The sequence below is a fragment of the Bufo gargarizans genome, chromosome 4 (assembly GCF_014858855.1).
Source record: "Bufo gargarizans isolate SCDJY-AF-19 chromosome 4, ASM1485885v1, whole genome shotgun sequence".
NCBI classification, from domain to species: domain Eukaryota; kingdom Metazoa; phylum Chordata; class Amphibia; order Anura; family Bufonidae; genus Bufo; species Bufo gargarizans.
Window position 1 is genome coordinate 31,153,591 of NC_058083.1, and position 18,963 is coordinate 31,172,553.

At 45.6% G+C, this 18,963-nt stretch overlaps 1 protein-coding gene across 1 annotated transcript in view; it reads left to right on the forward strand.

Annotated features, from left to right (window-relative positions):
* LOC122935155 overlaps positions 1 to 18,963 on the forward strand; it is a 181,968-nt gene that overhangs the window by 42,205 nt on the left and 120,800 nt on the right. The window contains exons 5-6 of the mRNA XM_044290919.1: positions 3,086 to 4,146; positions 4,414 to 4,552. Coding sequence (XP_044146854.1) covers positions 3,086 to 4,146; positions 4,414 to 4,552 — 1,200 coding nt within the window. The remainder of the gene's footprint in view (positions 1 to 3,085; positions 4,147 to 4,413; positions 4,553 to 18,963) is intronic.

Sequence of the window (18,963 nt, forward strand, 5' to 3'; positions counted from 1 at the left end):
AAGACATCAGGTGATATAGATGTCCCATAAGGTGGCCCTCAAGGACTGGGCAGATAGAATAGCACCAGCTCAAGACACTGAAGACAATCTGACCTCAGGCTCACAACTCATAACAATAAAAGCCATGGGGCCAAACCCAGCTCCACCTTACACACCTCTTAACCCTGTGATAACCAGAATGGGAAGGAAGACTGCCTTAAAGGGGAAGTGCCCCCACATGCAACAACAACAACACATTGCCACCGTCAACTAGCATGCGCAGCAGAAGTGTCATGACAAACTACATCCAAGCCATGACACTCCCTCACCTCAAACCACCCCCCCCCTCAAAACATAAAGGGGGAAAAAAAGGTGCAGATTCGCTGTCAGCACGTCCCTCAAAGCTGCCTCTAGCATGGCAGGACCACAAACTAGGCCCCTGGCAGCTAGCCAACAAACAGTCAGGAGAGACCATACCGAACACCACGTCCAACCCCGACACAGTTCCAACTCCAACTGATGCTAGCAAGCATTTCCCAACCAGCACACAGCCAGTACACCAAAGGAATGCTGCCAGCAACACGACCAGCGATAGGAACCACAGAGAAGGACGAGGGGAAGCACCAACCCAAGCAACGGTTTAACAACAATGGTAACACCTGTTACCAAAAACCACGCCGTTAACTGTAACTCCCCTTTCACCCTCCCTCCGGAAGACAAGCAAGTATGCCAGGAATAGAGATGTCGCGAACATAAAATTTTCCGTTCGCGAACGGCGAACGCAAATTTCTGCAAAATGTTCGCGAACGTGCGAACCGGGCGAACCGCCATTGACTTCTATAGGCAGGCGAACTTTAAAACCCACAGGGACTCTTTCTGGCCACAATAGTGATGGAAAAGTTGTTTCAAGGGGACTAACACCTGGACTGTGGCATGCCGGAGGGGGATCCATGGCAAAACTCCCATGGAAAATTACATAGTTGACGCAGAGTCGGGTTTTAATCCATAAAGGGCATAAATCACCTAACAATCCCAATTTTTTTTGAACAACATGGTTTAAAACATCCAGTGTGTACATACGATCAGGTATGATGTTGTATCGATCAGGTAGTGTAAGGGTTACGCCCGCTTCACAGACATTGACAGACCAAACTCCTCTTTTAATGCACCGCAAACAGTCCATTTGCCCAAACGCAAACTTCCCATTTGCACAAGGTTGGATACCAAGCTAGCCATGTCCCGTTGATGTCATTGAAGGTTTCTTCCACCACCCAGCCACGTACAACACCAAGGGTCCCGGAAAGGAGAATTGAATTGATTTTTCGAATGGGGAGATGGTTAAAAAAACGCTGGCTCCCTCCCCTTTGTTTGAATCCACGGTCACTGCGTCTGTGCCGTGCAATTTACTGTCCCACCCGATATGAGTGGTATTTCCTGTAGTTCTCTCTTCTCATCAGTTTAATCCCTGTTACGTCCCCAATCTGGGGTCCATTTATTAAATAGATTTTTCGAACGGGAAGATGGTTAAAAAACCGCTGTCTCCCTCCCCTTTGTTTGAATCCACGCCACGGTCACTGCGTCTGCGCCGTGCAATTTACTCTCACACCCGATATGAGTGCTATTTTCTGTAGTACTATTCTCATCAGTTTAATCCCTGTTACGTCCCCTATCAGGGTGGGATTGCCTTTTGTGAAAAATAATTTAGGCCGGGTACCTTCGACTGCCTTCACAGTGACAGACCAAACTCTGATACACCAAACTGAATTGATTTTAGGAACCGGGAGATGGAAAAAGCAGCTTGGTCGGTCCTCTTACTCCCAAGTTGGGGCACTGCGCGTGCACGGAGCAATGTGCTGTGACACCGTATATGAATGGTGTCTTATTTAGTACTATTCCTATCAGTTTAATCTCTGTTACATCCCCTATCCGGGGACGTGTGTCAAATTGATTAACCATTGTCGAATTAACGAACCATTACGACATCCTGGAAATTTTAGTTCTGAGCTCTGTACTTGCTTTGTATTGGAATTGATGGGGATTTTTTAAACTTTTTAAATTGTCTGCATTATTTCCAATAAACTATTAAGAGACTTTATTATGATTTTTTTATTTTATGTATTAAAAACCCATACAACTTAAAAAAATAAATAAAAATTCTATGAAAAAACATCCAGCCGCCCCGATCGCTTTTGGTCTGATCATAATGAAGCAACGGCGGGGGCGGAGCTAGCTGCAGAGCCGAGTGGAAGCAGCTTGGAGGAGCTCTGTAAACAACTTGATTACAACTTGGCATAACTCTATTAAATCAAGATTGCCTAACCTAAAAATACTATATCCTGACTCAGGAAACTTGCCGGAACCTGAAGATACCAACCTTATTGGGTTTTGAGGTGGCCAAACGCTGCGGCCTACTAAACAGCTTAAAGCACCGGGCTCAATTAGACTCTCAGCTGTAACCTAGGAGCTGTTCCCCGGCGGATCCTTGTGTCATCACTGCTCAGGAGCATTAGCAACCAACCTGAACTGTCTTATACTACAGCACACGAAGGCGAGAGGTCAGAATAAAAGAAGCATCCGAGCATATTAATAACAACAGGACCGATCCAGTCCACTGCTCATCTAGTGGAACAGATTCCGATTACAAAGTCTGGTGGCAAAGTACTCACTGAGAACTCGGATCGAGATCACAAGAGCGGGTGAGTCCTAAGCACCTATCCATGCTATAGTCCCGCTGTCTCTCTCCTGTGTCCGTTGCGATTTTTCGTAAAAAAAAAAAAAAAAAAAAAAAAAACGGATGTTGCGAATTTTCGCAGAATAAAAAAATCGGATGTTGCGAATTTTCGCAGAATAAAAAAATCGGAAGTTGCGAATTTTCGTAGAGAAAAAAATAAAAAATAAATCGGATCACAGAAAACTACTGAAAATTTAATTCGAAAATTTACAGTCGCTTCCTCCTCCTTGCTACTCACCTGTACACTTCTGTCATAATCTGCACACAAGGAACCACCCCAGTTTCAATCAGCAGATTTAAAGAGACAGTAACCTATTTTACAAAAGCACTAAAAGAAGGGCGATTTTATCGCCTGAACATCATGAACACTTGAAGCTATAGCTCCGTTAATGAGATCACCACCGTAGCTCCGTTAGCACAAACTGGCGCTCAGATCATGGTGAAAATTGGAGGCCCCAGACCTGGAGATCAAGCTACGCTTGACAGAAAAAATCCTACCTCCGGTGAGATGGATAAGTTTATAAAAAAAACTGCTATTCTCCACGTCTCTAAAGATCCCAAGATGGCGCAGACCCCTACCCGCGCCCCGCGCTCAAAACAAAACGAGCCGCAGGATCAAGCCACCGGAGGTGAAGATGACACGGATGACCTTCCAATCTCACGCTCCTTCTTGAAAGAATTGCTATCCTCTTCCCTAGCATCCGCCCTGGAGCCACTAAGCTCCGACTTAGCCGCGATTAAACAAGATATATCGCAGGTGGGAGGACGAGTGGAGACCTTGGAAATCACTCAGGAAGCCATTATCCATCACCAATCTGAAGTGGCGCAGCGCTTCCAAGCCATTCAACAGAGGATGAACGGTCTCTGCAACTCCCTGGAAGACCAAGAAAACAGAGGTAGGCGCAACAACCTACGATTCCGTGGCATCCCTGAAACCGTAGACACAGGAGATATCGCCAATACAGTGGTGCAAATTTGCATGTCCCTTCTGGGCCCTGAGTCCGCCCATGAGGTCATTTTAGAGAGAGCACACCGTGCACTAAGGCCCAAACCAGCTCCCTCAGCCCCACCAAGGGACATTATCTGTAAATTTCTCAGCTTTCCTGTTAAAGAAGCAATCATCCTTAAAGCACGACAGTCTGGCAAAGTATCCTGGGATGGCCAAGACATACAAATCTTTCAAGATCTAGCACAATCCACCCTAGACAAAAGAAGGTCCCTTAAACCTCTCACAGGCTGGCTTAGGGAACACAAGATCCCTTACAGGTGGTCCTTCCCATTTGGCCTATCATTCACGTATGAAGGTCGCAGACTCTCTATTTCCAACTATGCTGACCTGGATCAAGTCTTCGACCATCTACAGATTGAGCCCCTTCAGATAGAAAATTGGGACCCTATCCAGGACTTATCCAACCTTCCTGAATTACCACACCCAGGTATCTGGGAACGTCAACGCACCCCAAAACGCCAGAAAAGCCCCAGAAACTCCAGAAAAATTACGTCCAGAAGACTACCTATGGACAACTAACCAGGTCCTTCAGAGGCCCATTATATTAGCCAGATTTTTAACACCCTGGTGATCTCTCCAACATGTTCTTTCCTTATTTCCCCCCAACATAACACAGGCATCTACATGCCTTCTTTTTTACTAGTCACGCTAGTACTGTTTGTTTCTAGTTTTGATGTTTTTTCTTATGTTCTAGGATGTATGCCGCTTTGCGGACTCTTTAATTTCCTGCAGTTGGGAAAGATGCTATGTGCTTATCTGTACTTCCAGATGGGTCTTGGGTGTGAGTCCCTGGTGGTGAAAAGCGACGTGACTGCCCTCCCTCTTTCTATAAGGTAACATGGCGAACCTACAAATTACATCTTACAACGTGAAAGGTTTTAACGCCCCTTCCAAACGTTATCAAATTTTCTCTACATTAAAGAAAATGGGATGTTCTGTTGTGCTCCTCCAGGAGACACATTTTAAATTCAATCACTACCCGAACCTCTCCCACTCTTGCTTCCCTACCTGGTACCATTGCGGCGCAGATTCCTCCGCTTCTAGAGGAGTTAGCGTGGGCTTTAGCAAAACCACTCCTTTCGCCTACAGGGATCACATCCAGGACCCAGAGGGGAGGTTCATCTTTCTAAAAGGTGATATTGCTAATGAGACCTATACGTTTGTTAATGTATATGCCCCAAATGTCAACCAGGTTGCTTGGTTCCATAATGTTCTCCAGACTTTGGACCACTTCTGTGAAGGTGTAACCGTTATGGGAGGTGACTTTAACCTTACATTAGTCCCCCCTATAGACTCTTCCTCCAAAAAATCTTCGGTCTCTAATAGGGCCCTTAGCAAATTAAGGAAATCTTTCCACGACCGCCGCCTGGTTGACATCTGGAGAACCCTGAACCCTGATGTTAAAGACTATACATTCTACTCCTACCCCCATAGATCATACCAACGCCTGGATTATTTATTAGTCTCTTCCCAACATATTCAACTTTGCTCTAAGGCCCAAATTGGCTCCATTAATCTCTCTGACCATGCACCCATCTGGATCAATATATTCACTCCAGACAGACCTCCCAGAACATTTAGATGGAAGCTCAACGAACAACTAATTCAATCCCCTGACAATAAGGAAAAAGTCCTTAAATGGCTAAAGGACTTTTTTTCCTCCAATGATACCCCAGGTATTCACCCTTATACCTTATGGGACACACACAAAGCCTATATCCGCGGCCAACTTATCAGCTTAGGCTCCTACATAAAAAAAAATAGGCTTGCCCGTATTGAATCTCTCCTAAAGAATATCAGGGATATTGAAGCACTTCATAAAAGATCCATGCTGGACACCCATTTGGCAAGATTAACACTCCTCAGAGCTGACTTAAAAAATCTTCTCAACACCCAGTCCGCCAAATACTTCCTCAATGCTCAATATAAATACTTTGCCCATGGAGACAAAGTGACTAAGTTCATGATGTCTCGTATTAAAAAAAGGAAGACCCAAAACTTTATATGCAAAATACGTAATAATGAGGGAAACATGCTCAGTGACACACATAATATAGCCAGGAGATTCTCAGAATTTTACCACTCCCTTTATAATCTCCCCCCCCAGGGAAACAATGACCCGAATGTCGCACATCTAGACTCAATAAAACTCTTCCTCCGCTCCATAAAAATTCCACAAATCCCAGAAACTCAGATTAATTCCCTTAGTTCCCCTTTCTCCAACGAAGAACTCCTCTTAGCGATCAAACAGCTCCCGAAAGGGAAAGCTCCCGGCCCAGACGGGTTCCCTGCTCTGTACTTCCGCTCATTTAGCTCCATCCTCCTGCCATACCTACTTAAAGTTTGCAATCAATCTCTACGAGGAGACCCTCTATCCCAAGACATGACCAGAGCCAACATCACCATTATCCCTAAAGAGGGGAAGGACCCCACCGATTGTGGCAATTACCGGCCCATCTCCCTATTAAATTTGGACCTAAAACTGCTAGCTAAACTCTTAGCTAACCGCTTAGCCCCTATACTGCCCCAACTTATTCATAGAGACCAAACGGGCTTCATTAAGGGTAGGGAGGGTAAAGACAACACGGCTAGGGTATTAAACGCCTTACTTCATGCATCAAAATTCCATCTCCCCCTGGTCTTGATTAGCACCGACGCTGAAAAAGCATTCGATCGGGTTAATTGGAATTTCATGTACAGCACCTTGGAACAATTTGGTATTCCTGGCGCCTTTATACGATCGGTTCAAGCCATGTACAGCAGTGCATCGGCGTCGGTGCTGATCAACGACACCATCTCCCTTCCCTTTCCCATAAAAAATGGGACTAGGCAGGGATGCCCCCTTTCTCCCCTGTTATTTGTCATGATTTTAGAACCTCTTCTCATCCTCATACGCTCAGAGGAGGCTATCAAAGGTCTCAAGCTAGGCGAACAGGAACATAAAATTGCTGCTTTCGCCGATGATCCTCCTGATAATATCCTCCAACCCTGAAACCTCTCTCCAGCTCATATACCCCATTCTGGAAAAATTCAGTTACCTCTCCAACTTTAAAATAAACATGAAAAAATCACATATCCTCAGTATGGGGCTCAACCATAAACTCAGATCCAATTTAATCCTCTCTTCCCCCTTTAACTGGGACTCTCCCTTTATAACATACCTCGGAGTCAAGATCCACTCTGACACAACCACGTTATATAATCTAAACTATGTCCCTCTATTGAATTCGATTAAATGCCAAATAGAAGCCCTAAACCCCCCCTTACTTTCCTGGTTTGGACGTAAAAATATGGTCTTGTCTCTCATCCTGCCCAGATTGAACTACCTCCTCCAGGTCCTTCCCATACCTATTCCCGTCTCCTTTTTCCAATCCCTGGGAAAATATATTCGCTCCTTTGTATGGAACGGTAAGAAAGCAAGAATTAACATTAACACCCTACAAAGGCCTAGAATTCAGGGGGGTATTGGTCTTCCGAACCCCCTACTATATAACAAAGCCATACTCCTGTCCAGAGCCTTGGATTGGTTCAGAAAACCCGATCACAAATCATGGATTGGTATGGAAACCCCCCCTTACCTCACAACCCTTAGGGTCCTCTTAGTAGATCCCCACAACAATATACTCTCAACCTTTAAACACAATCTCTTGTCATCAGCTACTGTCGAGGCTTGGAGGTGGTTTCAAAACTCGAAATGGGGTTTCCCGTATCCCTCCCCTCTTGTACAGATCAGAGACGTAGTCGGCTTAGCTCCCTTAGAACTTAGACAAAGTGTCCCCAAAGCCATACGCGCGTCAGAAATTCCCATCCTCTCCTTATTACAAGGAAGCAAGGGAGGTGTCATAGACAGAGAGGTCCTTGTCTCATCTATACCCGGGATTGATTCTCACCCCCATATGCTTTCTTTCTTGATGACATATATAATCAAACACATCCCCATGTCCTCTCTTCTCAGACCTCTTACATGGTTCGAAAGCCTCATCCAAAACCCTTCCCCCCCGAAGAAACCTATATCCTCACTTTATAAGTACCTCAGTACAACTATTCTACCCCCTAAACCCTCTTTTATAAACTTATGGGAAAGAGACTTAAATATACACTTCTCGTCTGAGGAGCTATCCGCCTTATTCATGATACCACATACTTCTTCAAGATGTACTAGAATCCAAGAGAATGGATATAAAGTGTTAACTAGGTGGTACAAAACACCAGACATTACGTGTCGATACGGAGACGGTAGCTCCGATGTCTGTTGGAGATGCGAGCAGGATCATGGAACCATGTTCCACATTTGGTGGACCTGCCCCCTGATTTCCGACTGGTGGGGTAAGATCTTCAAAAAAAGTAATGAGATCTGCAACTCTAATTTAACCCCATCACCTTTGTTGGCCCTATTAGGTCTACCTCTGGATCACGAGACAAAACCCTCCCCCCTCCTTAGAATCCTGCTTATTTCTGCCCGACTCCTGATCCCGACACATTGGCTGGAAAAGGATCTCCCTTCCCTAGAACATTGGTCCAATAAAGTCGACTCTATATACAGATTCGAAGAGTTAGCAGCTTGGGAAAATAGGTCCCATCACAAATTTTCAACCATTTGGGAAAAATGGAGATCTTTCAGAGGCTTCCATTAGACTTGCGCATCTTGCCCCACTCGCCTCAGACAATATCTTTGATTTATGTCCTTTTACTCTAGGAATACGGATAAGAAATACTTAAAGGTTATTCAACATTTACACTGTTAACGTACATCCTTTAGTGTTGTTATGTTTTGACTGTTCTATACCTGCTACTGTTACCCAGACAATGTATGTACATTGGGAGCTTGCTCCTTCTTTCCTAAAGACCAGATTTATATGTAACAGATCTTACTTATTCAATAAAGCTTTTGAAACTAAAAAAAAAAAAAAAAAAAAAAAAAAAAAAAATAATGAAGCAACGGCCTTATCATCTGGGGTGTGGCAACATTGCCAACACACTCATAGAGGTGATGATCGCTTCATTCTGATACGCAAGCCCCTTCACCACAACAAGGTAACGATCACGAAAGGGGAATTGACACTTGTATGTGCCTTTTTTTGGGGTTTTGATTTTGCAGCCACACTACATCACCAGAGGCCAGAAAAATTTGGCATTTACACATGCCTGAAAAACAATGTTATTTTTGCAGCCGCTGTTGTAGCAGCGGCCGGAAAAATTGATGTTTTCAAGGCAGAAAGGTGACTAAAACATTGCGGCTTGAACCCTAGTTGGTGGCGGAGAATTCATGAAAGTCATCCGGTATGCAGACATTAAATACAGCAGCGTGGGGACCATTTTGAGGCCAAGGCATGTCATCAGGCCTTTTGTTAGTTAAACGTACCCCCACTGTCAGTCCCTTCGGGATCCATGCATCATTCATCTTAATGAAGGTGAGGTAATCAACACTTTTTTGACCGAGGCGACTTCTTTTGTCAGTGACAATGCCTCCTGCTGCACTGAAGGTCCTTTCTGACAGGGCACTTGAAGCGGGGCAGGCCAGAAGTTCTATCGCAAACTGGGATAGCTCAGGCCACAGGTAAAGCCTGCACACCCAGTAGTCAAGGGGTTCATCGCTCCTCAGAGTGTCGATATCTGCAGTTAAGGCGAGGTAGTCTGCTACCTGTCGGTCGAGTCGTTCTCTAAGGCTGGATCCTGAAGGGCTGTGGCGATGTGTAGGACTGAAAAAGCTCTGCATGTCCTCCGTCAACAACACATCTGTAAAGCGTCCTGTGCTTGCGGCCGTGGTCGTGGTAGGAGGAGGATTACTTTCACCTCTTCCCCGGTTAGATTCCCGTTGTGCTGTGACATCCCCCTTATAAGCTGTGTAAAGCATATTTTTTAGTTTGGTTTTGAACTGCTGCGTCCTTTCTGACTTCCGGTAATTTGGTAACATTTCCACCACTTTCTGCTTATACCGGGGGTCTAGTAGCGTGGCCACCCAGTACAGGTTGTTCTCCTTCATCCTTTTTATACGAGGGTCCCTCAACAGACATGACAGCATGAAAGACCCCATTTGCACAAGGTTGGATGCCGAGCTACTCATTTCCCGTTCCTCCTCCTCACTGATGTCATTGACGGTCTGTTCTTCCCCCCCAGCCACATACAACACCACGGGTCCCAGATAGGTGACAACAACGAGCACCCTGGGATGCCTGCTGTGGTTGGTCTTCCTACTCCTCAAAGCCACATTCCTCCTCTGACTCCTCTTCCTCATACTCCTCTTGCAGCGTTGCCGCAGGTCCGGCAAGCGATGATGACAAGGCTGTTTCTGGTGGTGATGGTGACTACAACTCTTCCTCTTCACGCTCATCTACAGCCTGATCCAGCACTCTTCGCAGGGCACGCTCCAGGAAGAAAACAAATGGGATGAGGTCGCTGATGGTGCCTTCGATGCGACTGACTAGGTTTGTCACCTCCTCAAAAGGACGCATGAGCCTACAGGCATTGCGCATGAGCGTCCAGTAACGTGGCAAAAAAATTCCCAGCTCTGCAGAGGCTGTCCTAGCACCCCGGTCATACAAATACTCGTTGACGGCTTTTTCTTGTTGGAGCAGGCGGTCGAACATTAGGAGTGTTGAATTCCAACATGTCGGGCTGTCGCAAATCAAGCGCCTCACTGGCATGTTGTTTCGGCGCTGAATGTTTGAAAAGTGCGCCATGGCCGCGTAGAAACGCCTGAAATGGCCAAACACCTTCCTGGCCTGCTTGAGGACGTCCTGTAAGCCTGGGTACTTAGACACAAAGCGTTGTACGATGAGATTCAACACATGTGCCATGCACGGCACATGTCACAACTTGCCCAAATTCAATGCCGCCAACAAATTGCTTCCATTGTCACACACCGCTTTCCCGATCTCCAGTTGGTGCGGGGTCAGCCACTGATCCACCTGTGCGTTCAGGGCAGACAGGAGTGCTGGTCCGGTGTGGCTCTCTGCTTTCAGGCAAGTCAACCCCAAGACAGCGTGACACTGTCGTATCCGAGATGTGGAATAGCCCCTGGGGAGCTGGGGGATTCAGTTGATGTGCAGCCAGACGCCGCAGCAGAAGAGTACTCAGTCGAGGAGGTTATGGAAGAGGATGGAGTAGGAGGAGTAGAGGAGGTGGCAGTAGGCCTGCCTGCAAGTCGTGGCGGTGTCACCAACTCCGCTTCAGAGCCACGCATTCCATGCCTGGCAGCCGTCAGCAGGTTGACCCAATGCCGCCAACAAATTGCTTCCATTGTCACACACCGCTTTCCCGATCTCGACCGAAACAATGCCAGAACAGGTCAGAAGCACAGAGGTTAAGAAATGATAAGCTCAGAGTCCTGTCTACAAATGCTCGCAGTTTAGGTAAAAAAATCAATGAACTTGGGTCAATAATGGCATCTGAGAATGTAGATTTAGTGGCTGTTACGGAGACATGGTTTAATGAAAGAAATGACTGGGACATAACCATACCAGGGTACTCTTTATACAGAAGAGACAGAGAAGGCAAGAAAGGAGGAGGAGTGGCCCTGTATGTGAAAGATAGCATTAAATCTAACCTAATACAAGTTGGTGAGGCCAACATAGAGTCAGTTTGGGTTACGTTGCAGTTTGCTAATCATGCAGTAACTCGTGTAGGTGTGATATATAGACCACCTGGTCAAGTTAAAGAACTAGATGATCTACTAGTTGAAGAAATAGCTAAAATGACAATGAAAGGAGAAGTTATCATCATGGGAGATTTCAATCTTCCAGATATAAACTGGAAAACCAAAATAGCAAGTTCTACCAGGAGTACAGATATTCTAAATTCCCTACTGGGGTTATCCCTACAACAAATGGTTGAGGAGCCAACCCGGAGGGAGGCCATTTTGGATTTGGTATTCACAAATGGGGATTCGGTATATGATGTCATTGTAGGCGAAACCTTGGGATCTAGTGATCACCAGTCAGTGTGGTTTAATATAAGAACTGTGAAAGAGTCCCACCACACAAAAACAAAAGTTTTAGATTTTAGAAAAACAGACTTTTCAAAAATGAAATTAGTCATAAATGAGTCCTTATCAGACTGGAACGGATTACATGGAGTCCAGGAGAAATGGGACTACTTAAAAGGTGCATTATTGAAGGCAACAGAAAATTGCATTAGACTTGTCAATAAAAGCAAAAAAAGGAAGAGACCACTGTGGTACTCAGCAGAAGTGGCCCAAATCATTAAAAATAAAAAGCTAGCATTTTGTAATTATAAAAAAAAAACAGAGCAATGAAGATAAGGAAATCTACAAGATTAGGCAGAAAGAGGCCAAGCAAGTTATAAGAACTTCTAAAGCGCAGGCAGAAGAAAAACTAGCTCAGTCTATGAAAAAAGGGGATAAGACATTCTTCAGATATATAAATGAAAAAAAGGAAATTAAAATGTCACAACCAGACAGCTGAGAAGCTCTGACAGAGGCCTTTCAGAACCTCCTCCTTGAATTTCTGTGTTGTGGTATTCAGCTCCTCCTCTCGTCAGCCTCTCTCAGCTGTCATGTCTTAATTGCTTCCCTTTAAATGCCTCCCCAGAATGCTTTTCTGGGCGGCTTATATTATATCCTGGAGTGTGTGTGCACGCGGATCTGTCCTCCTGTTTGCTTCTAAGCTAAGTGTACCTTTATCTGTTAGTATCTGTTTGCTGGATCCCAGGTGACCCTGACTCCCTCCGTGTCTTGTGTAGGGAGCCGGTGGTCGTGTCCCCTCACTATCGTAGGGTGCTTAGGGCTTTATAGTCAAGGTTCGTGGATATGCAAACTTCCACCATTAGGATCTTTGCATAGGCTGAGCAGCCAGGGAAAGTGCCAGGTCTTCTGCAGGGGTCTCCCTTGGTTCCTTAGTTTTTGGATCCAGCGAGTCGTTTATACATGTTGCTTTGCCTTGTTACCTGTACACATTCCGTGACATTATAAGCCGCCAAAACCGTCTTAAGCATGGATCCGGTTTCACTTTTGGCTGAACGCTTCCAGGGTCTTTCATTGGAGGTAGCTGACCTCCGTAAGACTTTTTCTCAGCTTCAAGTGACCGGTTCAGCTTGCGTTCATGGAGCTTGTTCTGAGCCTAAGATCTCGCGCCCGGATACGTTCTCCGGGGGTAGTGAGAATTTTGTGCGTTTTAGAGAGGCTTGCAAACTCCATTTTCGCCTTCTTCCCCATTCTTCTGGTGATGAGGAACGGAGGGTGGGGATCATTATATCGCTGTTCAGGGGTAACGCTCAGTCCTGGGCCTTTTCGCTGCCGGAGGGGGCACGGCCCCTCCGTTCAGTGGATGAATTCTTTTTAGCCCTGGGTCAGATATATGATGATCCGGATCGTATTGCTCTGGCGGAGTCTAGACTACGTCTCTTATGCCAGGGTAAACAATCCGCAGAAATATACTGCTCAGAATTTCGGAGATGGGCAGCTGATACTGGTTGGAATGATGCTGCACTCCGAAGTCAATTTTGCCATGGTCTTTCAGAGGGATTGAAAGATGCATTTGCCTTTCATGAAAGGCCTATTTTTTTGGACTCTGCTATGTCTCAGGCCGTTCGTATTGACAGGCGTCTTAGAGAGAGAGGAGAGATCTCTCTTTCCTGTCATACTCGGTCCCAGGACTGTGCATCGGTCCCATTCTCTGCGCAGGGGTCTCAGTCGCTGTCAGCCCCTGCTGAGCAGGAGCCCATGCAGCTGGGGTTGATTGCTTCTGACAATAGAAGATTCAGCTCGCATGGGAGGGTTTGTTTTTGTTGTGGAGGTATTAATCATTTGGCAAATATTTGTCCCTCTAGGAGATTCAGGCAGTTCTCTGGGTATAATAAAGAAACAAAGAAGAAAAAATCTTTGAAAAGTGTTCCGTCTGTTACTATTGGCAGGGTTGAGGCGGAAATTGAAGATTTTCCGTTTGCTTGTAGTTCCCGTTTTGTCCTGCCGGCTAGGGTGGCGCTAGAGAGCAAGAAAATTTTTTGTGAGATTTTTGTGGATAGTGGAGCAGCGGTCAATCTCATTGATAATCACTTTGCGATAACTCATGGTTTCCAGGTGTGCGCTTTGAGAAAGGATATTCCTGTGTTTTCTATCGATTCCGCTCCACTTTCTCAGAAGTCATTAAAGGGCATAGTTCACAATATCCGTTTAATTGTGAGTGATGCTCATGTTGAGGATGTGTCATGTTTCGTCCTTAGCGGTTTGCCGACTCCTCTAGTGTTGGGGCTACCCTGGCTCACTAAACATAACCCCACCATTGATTGGCAAGCGAGGCAAATAAATGGTTGGAGTGACTTTTGCAGAGAGAATTGCCTCACGACATCTGTTTCTGAGGTTGCTACTAAGACTGTACCATCTTTTCTCTCTGAATTTTCGGATGTCTTCTCTGAGAGTGGAGTTCAGGATTTGCCCCCGCACAGGGAGTACGATTGCCCTATTAATCTCATCCCAGACGCCAAGCTGCCTAAATCTCGTTTATACAATCTTTCCCAACCTGAGAGGATCGCTATGCGTACTTATATCTCTGAGAGTCTGAGAAAGGGACACATACGACCCTCAAAGTCACCTGTTGCCGCTGGTTTTTTCTTTGTTAAGAAAAAAGATGGTTCTTTAAGACCTTGTCTGGATTTCAGGGAGCTGAACAATATCACAATTCGTGACCCTTATCCGCTTCCTCTGATCCCGGACCTATTTAACCAGGTTGTTGGGGCTAAAGTCTTTTCCAAATTAGATTTAAGAGGGGCATACAACCTGGTCAGGGTCAGAGAAGGGGACGAATGGAAGACGGCCTTCAATACCCCTGAGGGCCATTTTGAGAATTTGGTTATGCCTTTTGGTTTGATGAATGCCCCAGCCGTTTTTCAGCATTTCGTGAACAGCATTTTTTATCATTTGATGGGAAAATTTGTATTGGTGTATTTGGATGACATTTTGATTTTTTCTCCCGATTTCAAAACTCATAAGGAACATTTACGTCAGGTCTTGCTCATCCTGCGGGAGAATAAATTATATGCGAAACTGGAAAAATGTGTGTTTGCGGTTCCAGAAATTCAATTTCTGGGGTTTCTTCTCTCCGCTTCTGGTTTTCGCATGGACCCCGAGAAGGTCCGCGCTGTGCTTGAGTGGGAGCTTCCTGAGAATCAAAAGGCGCTGATGCGTTTTTTGGGCTTTGCCAATTATTACAGGAAGTTCATTTTGAATTATTCTTCTATTGTTAAACCACTCACTGATATGACCAGAAAGGGGGTAGATTTTTCTTCTTGGTCAGTAGAGGCGCGTAAGGCTTTTTCTGATATCAAGGAGAGTTTTGCTTCCGCTCCCATCTTGGTGCAACCTGATGTTTCGTTACCCTTCATAGTTGAGGTTGATGCTTCTGAGGTGGGTGTGGGGGCGGTCTTGTCTCAGGGTTCCTCTCCTGCCAATTGGCGACCGTGTGCCTTTTTCTCAAGAAAACTCTCCTCCGCAGAGAGAAATTACGATGTGGGAGATAGGGAATTGTTGGCCATCAAGTTGGCTTTTGAGGAATGGCGCCATTGGCTAGAGGGAGCCAGACACCCTATTACCGTATTTACTGACCATAAAAATCTGGCCTACTTGGAGTCAGCCAAGCGTCTGAACCCGAGACAGGCCAGATGGTCGTTGTTCTTTTCTAGGTTTAATTTTGTTGTCACGTTCCGCCCTGGAGTTAAGAATGTGAAGGCAGATGCCCTGTCACGTTGTTTTCCGGGAGGCGGGAATTTTGAAGACCCGGGTCCCATTTTGGCTGAAGGTGTGGTGGTCTCTGCTCTTTTTCCTGAATTGGAGGCAGAGGTGCAGGCAGCCCAGTCAGAGGCTCCTGATCTTTGTCCTCCTGGGAGGTTGTTTGTGCCTCTCGCTTTAAGACACAAGATTTTTAAAGAACACCACGATACGGTCCTTGCTGGGCACCCGGGGGTAAGAGCCACACTGGATCTCATCGCTCGGAGATTCTGGTGGCCTGCGCTTCGTAAGTCGGTTGAGGGTTTTGTGGCAGCCTGCGAGACTTGCGCTCGTGCCAAAGTCCCTCATTCACGGCCATCAGGTCCTCTCCTTCCCTTACCCATTCCTTCCCGTCATTGGACACATCTGTCCATGGACTTTATCACGGACCTGCCTCGTTCCTCGGGGAAGACTGTGATTCTGATGGTGGTGGACCGTTTTAGCAAAATGGTGCATTTCATCCCTTTTCCTGGTTTGCCCAATGCTAAGACGCTGGCGCAGGCATTTGTTGATCACATTGTCAAATTGCACGGTATTCCTTCAGACATAGTCTCTGATAGGGGCACGCAGTTTGTTTCCAGATTCTGGAAGGCTTTCTGTTCTCGCTTGGGGGTTCGGTTGTCATTCTCTTCTGCTTTCCACCCGCAGTCGAATGGCCAGACAGAGCGCGTCAATCAGAATCTGGAGACATATCTGCGTTGTTTTGTGGCGGAGAATCAAGAGGATTGGTGTTCTTTTTTGTCCCTTGCTGAGTTTGCTTTAAATAACCGTCGTCAGGAGTCCTCTGATAAGTCACCATATTTTGGTGCATATGGGTTTCATCCACAGTTTGGGACTTTCTCGGGAGAGGGGTCTTCTGGTTTACCTGATGAGGACAGATTCTCCTCGTCTTTGTCATCTATTTGGCAAAAGATTCAAGATAATCTAAAGAGCATGAGTGAGAGATATAAGCGTGTGGCTGATAAGAGACGTGTGCTTGGTCCGGACCTGAATGTTGGTGATCTGGTGTGGTTGTCTACCAAGAATATCAAATTGAAGGTTCCCTCCTGGAAGTTGGGTCCTAGGTTTATTGGGCCTTACAAAATCCTGTCTGTCATCAATCCTGTTGCATACCGTCTTGATCTTCCTCAGACTTGGAAGATCCATAATGTTTTTCATAAGTCCTTATTGAAACCTTATGTTCAACCCATTGTACCCTCGCCTTTGCCTCCTCCTCCGATTATGGTTGATGGGAATCTTGAATTTCAGGTATCTAGGATTGTGGATTCTCGTCTTGTCCGCGGTTCTCTTCAGTACCTTGTTCAGTGGGAGGGGTATGGTCCTGAGGAGAGGATGTGGGTCCCAGTGACGGACATTAAGGCCTCTCGTCTCATCAGGGCTTTCCATAGGTCCCATCCTGAGAAGGTGGGTTCTGAGTGTCCGGAGTCCACTCGTAGAGGGAGGGGTACTGTCACAACCAGACAGCTGAGAAGCTCTGACAGAGGCCTTTCAGAACCTCCTCCTTGAATTTCTGTGTTGTGGTATTCAGCTCCTCCTCTCGTCAGCCTCTCTCAGCTGTCATGTCTTAATTGCTTCCCTTTAAATGCCTCCCCAGAATGCTTTTCTGGGCGGCTTATATTATATCCTGGAGTGTGTGTGCACGCGGATCTGTCCTCCTGTTTGCTTCTAAGCTAAGTGTACCTTTATCTGTTAGTATCTGTTTGCTGGATCCCAGGTGACCCTGACTCCCTCCGTGTCTTGTGTAGGGAGCCGGTGGTCGTGTCCCCTCACTATCGTAGGGTGCTTAGGGCTTTATAGTCAAGGTTCGTGGATATGCAAACTTCCACCATTAGGATCTTTGCATAGGCTGAGCAGCCAGGGAAAGTGCCAGGTCTTCTGCAGGGGTCTCCCTTGGTTCCTTAGTTTTTGGATCCAGCGAGTCGTTTATACATGTTGCTTTGCCTTGTTACCTGTACACATTCCGTGACATAAAACAAGGAATAACTTAATTAAAAACAAAGGACGGAAGGTATGTAGAAGAGAATAAAGGGCTAGCCGACTGCCTTAATGAATACTTCTGTTCAGTTTTTACAAAAGAAAAAGAAGGAGAAGGACCTCCACTAGAAAGGATGACTAATAAATCGTTTGATGCATGTGTCTTTACAGAGGAAGATGTTCTAAGTCAGCTGTCTAAAGTGAAGACAAATAAGTCACAGGGGCCTGATGAGATACACCCAAAATTATTAAAAGAGCTTAGTGGTGAGCTGGCAAAACCGTTAACAGATTTATTTAACCAATCATTAGTAACAGGAGTCGTCCCGGAAGATTGGAAATTGGCAAATGTCGTGCCCATTCACAAGAAAGGTAGTAGGGAGGAATCGAGCAACTATAGACCAGTGAGTCTGACATCAATAGTAGGCAAATTAATGGAAACCCTATTAAAGGATAGGATTGTGGAACATCTAAAATCCCATGGATTGCAAGATGAAAAACAACATGGGTTTACTTCAGGGAGATCATGTCAAACAAATCTTATAGATTTTTTTGACTGGGTGACTAAAATAATAGACGGTGGAGGTGCAGTAGACATCGCATATCTAGATTTTAGTAAGGCTTTTGACACTGTCCCACACAGAAGACTTATCAATAAACTGCAGTCATTGAGCATGGACTCCCATATTGTTGAGTGGATTAGGCAGTGGCTGAGTGACAGACAACAGAGGGTTGTAGTCAATGGAGAACATTCAAAACAAGGTCATGTTACCAGTGGGGTTCCACAGGGATCTGTACTGGGACCAATTTTGTTTAATATCTTCATAAGTGATATTGCAAAAGGCCTCGATGGTAAGGTTTGTCTTTTTGCTGATGACACAAAGATATGTAACAGGGTTGATGTTCCTGGAGGGAAACGCCAAATGGAAAAGGATTTAGGAAAACTAGAAGAATGGTCAGAACTCTGGCAACTGAAATTTAATGTGGATAAGTGCAAGATAATGCACCTGGGGCGTAAAAACCCAAGGGCAGAATATAGAATATTTGACACAGTCCTGACCTCAGTATCTGAGGAAAGGGATTTAGGAGTAATTATTTCAGAAGACTTAAAGGTGGGAAGACAATGTAATAGAGCAGCACGAAATGCCAGCAGAATGCTTGGATGTATAGGGAGAGGTATAAGCAGTAGAAAGAGTGAAGTGCTTATGCCGCTGTACAGAACACTGGTGAGACCTCACTTGGAGTATTGTGCGCAGTACTGGAGGCCATATCTCCAGAAGGATATAGATACTCTAGAGAGAGTTCAGAGAAGAGCTACTAAACTAGTACATGGATTGCAGGATAAAACTTACCAGGAAAGGTTAAAGGACCTTAATATGTATAGCTTGGAAGAAAGAAGAGACAGAGGGGATATGATAGAAACTTTTAAATACATAAAGGGAATCAACTCGGTAAAGGAGGAGAGCATATTTAACCCCTTAAGGACATAGGACGTACCGGTACGCCCTATTTCCCGAGTCCTTAAGGACCAAGGACGTACCGGTACGTCCTGAC